Source organism: Solanum stenotomum, chromosome 12 (assembly GCF_019186545.1).
Source record: "Solanum stenotomum isolate F172 chromosome 12, ASM1918654v1, whole genome shotgun sequence".
Taxonomy (NCBI): Eukaryota; Viridiplantae; Streptophyta; class Magnoliopsida; order Solanales; family Solanaceae; genus Solanum; species Solanum stenotomum.
Window position 1 is genome coordinate 49427798 of NC_064293.1, and position 10930 is coordinate 49438727.

Consider the following 10930-nt stretch of genomic DNA (forward strand, 5'->3'; position numbering starts at 1 on the left):
ACAAGAATTAGTACAGGGGCCAAAAAGAGGCCCTTTTGCTCTTGTTCTGTTTTTTTTCTTCTTAAGTTTTATTAGTAGTAGTTTAGGTTTTTGAGATTTAGATAATGATAATGTAATATACAGAATACTAGATATTGTGTCAGTAGATTAAGCTAGTTTAGTTCAGTTTCTATCTATAAAACTAAGAAAATTCTCAGTATTTTGGTCTTCTATTTGATATTTTGCTCTGTTTTTTTCTTTCTTATTTGAGTTATACGAAAAGTATCATAAATTATAATATTTTACAAATCAATTATGATGAAAAAATACCTCATAAAATATATGTCCAAAAATTTTAAAGTTGATTTTTTTCAAAAAAATAATTATAATAATTAAAAGTGAATAATATACCAAACACTACTTACTAGAAATGATTTCTGCAAATTAGTTGTGTAGTACAATTCTTTTACTTAATGAAGCAAGAAAATCAGAGATTTTTATGTTGTACTAATAATTTTCTATTTCTATGGTGTACGTTTTTTTAAGTCCGGTCTTCATATATATGTACAAGAAATATTTTAAAGTACTTTAATATATCATAATTTTTTGTTTATAAGATTCAAGTGAACTCCTCGCTATCCTCTAGATCCGACCCCTACCCTTCGCGGCCCCCTACTGAACCTGAAACCTGTATTTGACAAATCCAATTCCTCCTCACTGGTTATTAAAAGACCAAAAGATGGTACTGTTTGAGAATCCTATGTGGGGTTACTATATTTTTTAGTACATATTTGAATTCATTGCTTTTGATAGAGAAATTAAATTTTGCCTTTGGTTTGATCAATATTGCATTTCAAATATCTTGGATATGTTATTAATTAATTCCAAACTATAATCCCTTTAAACTATGTTTTTTTTTTAAAAAAAATTATCCATTCTACATTAAAAATTTGTTGTCGAACTAATAATTTAGATTCATGTGATATAAAATATACTTTCTAATATATTTCATACTAAAAACTTTATAATATATTCTCAAGGTTTAAATCTGGAAATTTTAATTTGACTACTAATATTTTCATAATATTTTTTGTTTAAAAAATAAAATCTTAATTTATTAAAATAGATAAGTAAAAAAGAAAAATTTTATTTTTGGTGGACTTAATTAATAAAAGGGAACGAAGGAAAGTGGAATATGAGGAGGAAGTTCTCCCTCAACCAAAAATAAATGTTTAACATAAAGTTTCCTAGGAATCAGCATAGTTTAGAAAATAAAAAATAAAAGAATGCATTTTCAACAAAGTTCCTCTAATTAATTAAAAAAGGTAGTTCCATCAATTAAAAGGCAACAAAATCCCACTAATTAAAATGGAGAGTTGAATTCAATATAATTTCATTGGATTCTTTAAAGTTACCCTTTTGGATAAGGGAAATGCCAATTTCCCCCCTATTGCTACCTCGTGGGAAACAGTACATGGCAGATGCAGCCGTAAGAATCCACAGTTTTTTTTTTTTTTAATAAGTATTTAAGAAATCATAAATAAAATACATAATTATTTTTTTTATTTTTTATTTTTAGTAATTTACAAATAAATTCAAACACTTCAAAAAGAACTAATTACAAAGGTAATATAGGATAAATTTAATTAATATTTCTTAATTAATAAGACAAAGAGTACTGCACTTATCTTAATCTTCTTAATTAATACTCCGTATCGATTCATTTTGAGTTTTACAATGTTCATATTAATTGATGTATAATCTTTAAGTTATAGAAAATTATTTTAAAATTAAGTAAATAATGTTGAATAAAACATAAAAAAATAATATTTTTTTCTTAATATGCTAAAAGTATAACAAATATAAGTGAAAATATAGTTTATTATAATGGACAAGTAAAAATGAAGGAAGAAAGTAATATTCAATATTTATATTGAAGCTTATTAAATTTGAATTTGACTGATGAAGCACATACTAAAGGTATCAAAAAAATCTTATATCAAGATAAAAAACTTTCTAACAAAACTGACTTCATATCAAACTGAATTCAAATTTGAAATTTTTAATTATGAATAAAATAGTAGAGTATTTGTTCAATTTTATTTACGTTTAAGTGTCTATTTATGCACATTCAAAGTTAAAAGTCATAATTATCAATTAAATCCAAATTAAGGATCATATTTATATATTATGGCTAAACTAAATTTCAAAGTTACTTTTACTATTTTCAATGAGTGCAGTGATAGTAATAAAAGAGATGAGTGATTCATACGAATACTCTTACAATTAAATCAACTTATTATGGTTCGTACAATAAATGCTCTATTATTGTGTTTAGACATATTTAATACTAAGGTTTCTATCTCTCTCCAATAATGCCTATACATACTCCAACCTCTTATCTTTCATGGCCCAATATCTTTGTGCATCATAATTTATTTATCAAGATACGGAGTTTAAAAAATAAATAAAATTAAAATATGTGTAAGTGTATTAAAATATATTTAAACAAATCATAAAAACATTAAAATTAATTTTTTTGTTAGATTAAAAGGACATATTTTTTTAAAGCAGACTAAAAAAAGACATTTGAATTGAAAGAGAGAGAGAGTTAAGTGTGTTTGGCATAAAGTTCACTCAAAAAAAAAAATTATCTATCTCTTGTCTATCTTTCCTTGATTCTCAAATTCAATTTTTTGCTTTCTCTGTAGGAAAAGACCTTAGGCTGTACAATAACTCCGCTATTCTCCCTTTCAAGGTGAGTCAAAATTTGAAATATGAATAACTTTTAAAATATGGTTTTTTAATTTTAAATTCTCTATTACTATATTTTATGTTGAAGGTGGGAAAATGAACCAAATTGATAAACCAATTATTATTTGAAAATATAATAAAATCCCCTGGTTTGAAGCATACAGATAGAACTACAATTGGCCTATAATCACTAGAAGAGTAGGTCAAAAGTTCAAACGCTATTTGTGGTGGAATTTAAATCAACTCCTCCGTCCATTTTAACTTGACACACTTCTTAAGAAATATATTTAACTGAATAATTTTGAAAAAAAATTATACATATAATACTTAGTGAGTGTCCTGGAAGAAAGGAACATTATATCATATAATCCTATAACCTATGGAGAAAATAATGTAATTTGGTTGGATTATAACTACTATTAAGGCCTCGATTAATTTAAAATTAAACTTGTGTCGCTCAAGATATATCCGTACTCAAGAATTAAAAAAAGTTTATATTTTTAAAACTCAAAGTGAAACCTCTTCAAAAAAAATTAAAATCGATCTCTGTTCTCTAGTAATAAAATAAAATAAAAAAATGAAAACGTACGTTCTAGAAACTGTTAAATTACTCTATACTTGTAGATTTAGTTCAGTTTCTTTTTTTTCTTATTTGTACTAGCAGGCATACTCTATATTAGGTATTAAAAATTAACGAGTTCAAGTAAGATTTTCAGGGAGACAGTTCTAGTAATTAATTAATTAATGAGCATATATATACATTGGATAAAGGAGAGGAGGAATCCAATGAAATATATGCATGGAAAAATGTGAAAGAAATATTAAAAAAAGATAAACATGTACACATGGCCCCTACAAAGAATCCTATGGAACTTAATTAGTTAGATTCATACCTTTTTTTATCGTGAATTTAGATATGAAATTTTAAAAAAATTTGAAACAAAATTTTATATATTTAAAAATTACGTAAAAATATTATAAATCATAATAAATGACAATTGAAAATATTTAAAAAGATTTGTTTGAATCTCAAAATTTAAAAAGTGTCACATAAAGTGAAATGGATGAAGTATGTATTACAAAATTACATAAAGAGTAATATTTATAATAAACAAACTACATACTTATTAAAGAGTAATGTTTATAAATAAACAAATTACATACTCCATTATGAAAAATAATTGGATCAACTTTTGTATTTAGTATCGATTTTCAATATTGTTATTACTTCGTTCATGTTATATTATAAGAAAATACTGTTTGTATTTAAAGTAGTAAGAAATAAATATTGATTTTTTAATACATAAAATGAATATATACGAACATTATTATTTTACTTGAAATACTTGTCTAAGAAGAAATTTCAAACTCAAATTCTTTATTAAAATTTGAAAAATAATGAATAATGTTAAACAAACACTTCATTTATTTTGTCCTGCCCGATTAATAATTCGACTAGCGGGAACCTTAAAAAGAATATTTTGAACTCGCGCCTACAATGAGCCTGGAAAAGGTGGTGTTACACTACGACTCTATTCTTTTCCTTTATGGTACTCCTCTTTCTAATTTAATTTACATGATATCATTAGACTTTCAAAAAAAAAAATATGTGATCCCGAGCAATGTCAAATAGATAGATTTGTGTCAACTTAATTAATAAGCTAAATTTAAACAAATCATATTTGTATGAATTAATTTTGTCACCCCTAAAGCCTATCTCACACTTGGACAATTATGAATTAGAGTATCTTCTAGAGACGATAGCTTTTTATGTACTACTCCAAGAGAGTACAAAAAAGAGGCAATAAGAAAATACTAGCTTTTCCAAAGAAAATGAACGTAATAGTTTTCATAAATTTAACTTAAAAGCCATGGTGCATCTTCGTATAAGCTTACACTGTATTTCAAAGAAGAAGATTGCATTTAGATTTGTAAGAAAAATCATTTAAGAAAGGCGCCAAATCGAAGCACCAATAATCCAAAATGCATACGAGTTGTCTTCTCTGCATTGATGGGGTTCATTTTGATTCACAGAGACAAGTCCACAATTCTCCAACACCTGTAGGCAATTTCCAAAAAGGATAAGGAACTGATGAAATTAAATAATTCCAGTTCAAACAATAGATACATAGTATAGCAGTACTAACTATGTTCATTGGTTAAGCAGTGAAACATATTATGTGCAACTAAAAAATGATAAAAGTATATATATATATACATTTTTTTCTTAACTCAATCACACCCAGAGATAACTAATATTAGAAGACACCCAGACTACGTTGCTTGGATTCATAAAAAAATGCGGCCAGTTGCATGTCAAATCCTCCAAAAAGAGTGAATTTTTGACACTTGGAGAGTTCGAGCATCATAGCCTTTAGAACACCAATATTTGAGAATTGACTTGCATCTCCAAGAAAGAGGAACTAATCATGGAAAAAATTAGCAGAGGACTTACAAACATTCGAGCACATATTTTCCTGTTTTTGCCATCTAGAATTGTATTTAAGCTGAGATGGAGGTTACTGGTGACTGCCCTTGCAAAAATTGAGATGGAGGTTTTGCAATCATCATACCGTTAAGGGAATATCGTGCAAACTAATTTTTATTCTAATAGGCAATGTCTCAAACTTCAGGAGTAGCTCGAAATCCTGCTTTAGCATATGGTAACACAAACTTCAGGTGCATGTTACATCAACAAAATCGTAAAATTGACCAACACTATCGGAATAGAGGTTCTTAGCTCACCAATAGGAGTGTCGTCATCTTGATCAAGAAAACTCAGATCCTGCATCAGATGAAAAACAGGTTTAAATGTCATTTTTGGCTTAATAATTTAATAAAGTCTTCACTCACATCAAAAGTTGAACTCTTTCTTCACAATATATGTCTTCAACAATAAGTTAATAATGAAACTCTAGATAAACATACCCCAGCAAGCAAAATTATCAAACTCAAGAATATCAGACAGAACAGTGTATTCTCGAAGCCTAGTCCCTCTTCGTACCATGTTGACGGGGTCTCCATATCAGAACCAACATGTCCAATAGATGTTGCTAGGTCAGGTTCCGTAGGTGCTGTGATAGGAGTGAAATCATCTCTTCTGCATGGACCTTGGTGGAGAGGAAATGAATTTATTTGGTGAAGGCGACAACAAATGCAAGGTCTTGATTACCACGTAGTCTTTTGATTTCAATCCCCAGATAATACATTCCTAGGTGAAGGGGAGCGGTTACCACTGAGTTCTACATGATCCTTCTGTGAGGAAGCCATCTTGACTTTTGCTCATGAAATGAAGTCTTCCTTGTAGATGTTGCTGAGATCATCACAAATTTACAACAGCTGAGTTAGTGGTCTCAAACCAGCGCGACATTTCACTATAATAAACATACATGCTTTCTATGGAACCGATCTTTCATGATATGTTATTCTCTATATCAGCATTTTGCTATAGTAGCCAAAACATACGATGCCGAGGTTTGACTGTATTAGATATTAGATAAAAAAGAGGTTTGATTTTTATCACATCATTACGGTGGTCTGGCCATAAGGGAACATGATCACGCATGATTTCAATTTCTGGAATATCTTGAGGAATGTCATGATCACGAACAGTCCCTTGATTTTGTGCTGTCTGATTCTTAGGGGAAGAAGTGAGCAGCAGCATTTGAACGGAAAAAAAAAAGGCATACATTCAAAACTTGGAAATAATCGGAAAACAATCTACATCTACATGAGTCAATTAGATCCTTACTTTGTCTCCATAGGAATTCAGAAACTTCACCCGATTTTGACAAACTCTTCCTTATACCCTGTAAAAATCAAAATGTTGTTGCAGAATTCCCTGCAAATATAAATTGCAAAAGATAAACCTGATCAATCAAAATATGTGTTATTACTAATGAAAATGAAACAGAAAAAGGTATTAAAACAATAAGCATTAGTATTATCGATCAAACACTTAAGAAAACAACTATAATAAAAGTAGCAAATCTACTAGTATTAATTTCCGTATAACTTAAAAAGAAAACAAACCAATTTTAGAGGATATATTAGTGGAAGAATAATAATGATAGTATTTCTTCAGCCTGTTCTGAACGCTCGCTGCTAGCCATAATGTTGCTAATGGATCCTTCCGTCCCAAAAGTATCGACGACTACAACATTCTAATTAATTTCGTTTAAGGTTTTGGAATTCTATTTCAGTATAATTAATTAAATGGTTACGCGGGAGTTCGTATGTGGCGCCACCGATGACGCTTTGGATTCATTATTTCATATTCAAAACATAAGTAAATAGCGTTGAAAAGGTATAAATAGGAAAAAGTAAAAGTGAAAAATCATATGCATTTAATTTTCGATATTTTTATTTTTATATGTCAATCAAATGTGTTGTTAACATGTTAATTTGGTACGTATTAGCCATGTAATATAAATGTGTTGTTAATTTGGTACGTATTAGCCATGTAATATAACATTTGAAGGAGGGCCAACTAATCACAACCGTATCATATCAATCAACTGGAGACAACAAACAAATTCTCCTAACAATAATATAATGCTTCAACCTGAAAATGCTTATTTCACTGTGGAAGTCCCTTTTGAGCTTAGGTGAATCCATTGGGCTTTCGGCCCATGTTTCAGTTGAGCTTGAACGTGAAAGAGTGTTTTGCTTATATGATTTGGACAATGCTAGATATTTAATTAGGATTACATTAACATAAGAGAACGTTTGTGATAAATAATTGCATCTCCCTTTGATACTTAATGGAACACACAAGTGAGAACAAAGTAAATTGCAAACTACGTACTTAAATTCAACTGCACTATTACTCCATCTTAGCTGAAGTTAAGCATCTTAATACTTGCGAGTCCATAAACAGTAAAATAACAAGCATCTTAATACTTGTGAGTCCATAAACAGCAAAATAACAAGCATCTTAATTCTTGTGAGTCCATAAACAGCAAAATAACAAGCATCTTAGTTGTGATGTTCTGTACAGTGGCAGCAAAATAACAAGCATCAAATGTTACCTTTTTCAGCATTTGTTATGAACAATAAACACGCTAAATCAATTTTCAAGGAACAACTTCAATGAATTTATTTGATGCCCATGTCCTAGCCACATCAGAAACCTTATTTTCCTCAACCTGTAACAGTCTCAACTTTGGTGAATTCAACACAAATAACTCAACACCATGTGCCTCAATCCCACAACAATACATTACATCAACACTTTGTAATTTCTTGCAACACTTAGTCAATGAAACCATAGATAAATTTGTCAACTTTTTGCAACCCCTTACCTTCAATTCATTCAGATTGTTGCAAGATACTAGCATTGATATCAGTTCTTTATCAAGTAACATGTCATTAAAAGACAAGTCTAATTTCCTTAATCTTTTCAAATCTTGTCCTAATGTAGTCAACAAACCTGATTCTCTTTCCACTACATCACAATTTATCAAAGCCAATTCTTCAAGCCCATCAGCCATAGCATTTCCAAGAATCTTTAGCCCTTCACCAGTAACAAGACAGCAACTTTGTAGCCTTAAACTCCTCAAACTCCCTAAATTTTCAGCAGCAGCTGTCAAATGATTGTTGTCAAGATCAAGAGGCAACCTTAAATCAAGATTCTGCAAATTACCACATTTGCTTTGGGTCAAGAAATGAAACAACCCCTCTTTACTACCACCATCATAGACCAACAAAGAGTTCAACATATCACAATTCTCAGCCAATTTCAACAAAACCCCATCAGCAATTGTCCTACAAGTTCTCAATTCCAATTCTTGAAGACCCTCTAAACACTGAAGAAATCCTAAAAAAGAACCTTGATCACCAACCTCTTCACAGCTTATCAGCTTCAAAGTTGACACCTTTTTGCAATTCCTCCATAAAAAACCAACCCCCTTATCCCCTGATTTAATTCCAGTCAACAAAAGACTCTCCAAATTCAACTCACAAGAACCATCAAAGTCACCATAATCAAATTCCCCTGAATTTCCAGCTGGGTAAATTGAGAGTTCTTTTAGACACCCAAAAGGGGGTACCCAGAGAAAAGAAAGGGGTCTAAAAAGAGTTACAGCAAGAGAAACAAGATTAGGGCAAGAAACAGATAGAGAAAACAGAGATAAAGTAGAAACAGGACCATTCAAGAATCGGAGATGGCGGAGATTAGGGCAAGAAGAAGCAACGGAATTAAGCAATTGATCGGAGGAATCTACTGTAGGTGTAATGGTAACAGAAACAGTAGACAAAAAAGGATGAAAACTGAGAAAAGAGGAGAAAAGAGGGATAAAAGGGGGTTCAATTAAACAGATAGAAAGAGAAGTAGTTGAAGAGCGAAGAAGATGAAGCCACCGCTTACAGACTAATGAAACAGCGGCGGCGGACGACGGAGGAAGGCGGCGGAATATTTCTTGGAGAAGTTCATCACAGAGAATCGAATCCATATTCATCACAAAATTTTAGAGAGAGAGAGAGATTTGTATTATAGGTGTCGTTATTCACCTACCACTCGTATTTGCTTTCATTTTTTTCTTCTCTATCTATATGTTTCAATTTTCCTTTTTTGTTTTATGGACTTAGCAGTTAGCTGAAGTGGAACACACGGCACAATGCCTTTGTTATTACAGTGAAGCAATGCCCTGATTCTCAGTTTCTTATGCCGCCTGTTTCTCACTTTTAGCGGGATAAAACATGTTAGGACCCGTTTGGTAGGTGGTATTAAATGAAATAGTATATGGATTAAAATTTAGTTCATCTAATATATTGTTTGATTACTTTATTTAATTTAATTCATGGATTGTTTATCCATCATATATGGTCTTATCTTATTCCTAGAAAATGAAGGGATAACTAATTCAAACTATCCCCTTATTCCTTTTCCTAAGTTTTTTTTGTAATTTAATTTCCTTTTTATTTTTATTGAATTGGTTAAAAATGTTCTTTTTAAATCTCCAAATCCATTTAGTGTAATTTAATGATTTCACTAATATTTTTTAAAATTTTTTTTTATTCAAGGTAGTTTATCGATTAACCACTTGAGTTATTTGTTTTTTTTTTTTAATAAGCTTTAGGTATTGAACAATTTAAGTAGACTTAAATCTATCTTAAGTTTAAGATATATTTGACCAACAAAAAATTAGAAATATACCGTGCCATCAAGGATCTCCTTAGTGGTATACCACACCTTAAAACTAATATATATATATATATATATATATATATATATATATATATATATATATATANTGGAATAGATAATCCTACAAAATAAAAAAATATTGTCCGACGGTTATCTACCTTGACCCAATTACATGAAATAAACAATCTCATAATAACACAAGGGTATAATAGGAAATAAATTTTTGTAGAGTTTTAAATTAAACACAAGATCAAGTGGAAATCAATGAACCAAACACTTGACAAAAAATAATGTTTGCACTACTAATCTCTGCGTTACTAATCCCTACATTATCAATGTTTGTACCAAACGACCCCTTAATGGTTTAAAGTTAAAATTAAAATTAACATATATCTTTGGCATAACACATTAACATATCATTTAACTTGGTCTTGATTGACATCTATATGTCTCTAAGTTTGGGTGTGCACAAATAAATACTTAAACTTATATAAACTTGAATATAAGTAGACATACCACACACACATCCTACATGTCAATTCACATCATACGTGATATATTATGCTATGTTGGATGTGTGTGTCCATTTATTCAGTTTTATACAAATTTAAATATTTATTTATTCACATATAAAATTACGTTAATCAAAATTGAAATTAATTTTTTTTTTTATATATTATGCTTTTAATTTATAGTCCACTACTAAAAGTGGATGGGAGGAGTTAAAAGCACACGAACAAAAATAGAAATTGACATATTTAATGTGCTAAGCAATGACGAGTACCACAAAATCTACAACTACATTGGTACCTTGGATCGTTTCTTGACCCTTCGTTTTTTTGCATCTCTTTCGTCCTTAATTTATGTCGCATTATAGATCTAAAAAATGATTTTTTTTAAAATAAAATAAATTTGTTAAGTTTTTTTTTTTAAAAAAAAGTTAAATTGGTTTTTAATATAAAAACATAATATTCTTTTAACTAAAAAAGAAGGAGAATAGAGTAGTGAGACTTAAGCATGTGCTTATAAAATATATATATATATATACAC

General features: G+C 29.6%; 1 protein-coding gene across 1 annotated transcript; it reads right to left on the reverse strand.

The window, feature by feature from the left end:
* Positions 1–7429: 7429 nt before the first annotated feature.
* Positions 7430–9384, reverse strand: LOC125848884 (F-box/LRR-repeat protein 4). Its single transcript, XM_049528833.1, has one exon. It carries the CDS (start codon positions 9189–9191, stop codon positions 7809–7811), a length of 1383 nt encoding a protein of 460 aa, XP_049384790.1. The 5' UTR covers positions 9192–9384; the 3' UTR covers positions 7430–7808.
* Between the last annotated feature and the right edge of the window lie 1546 nt (positions 9385–10930).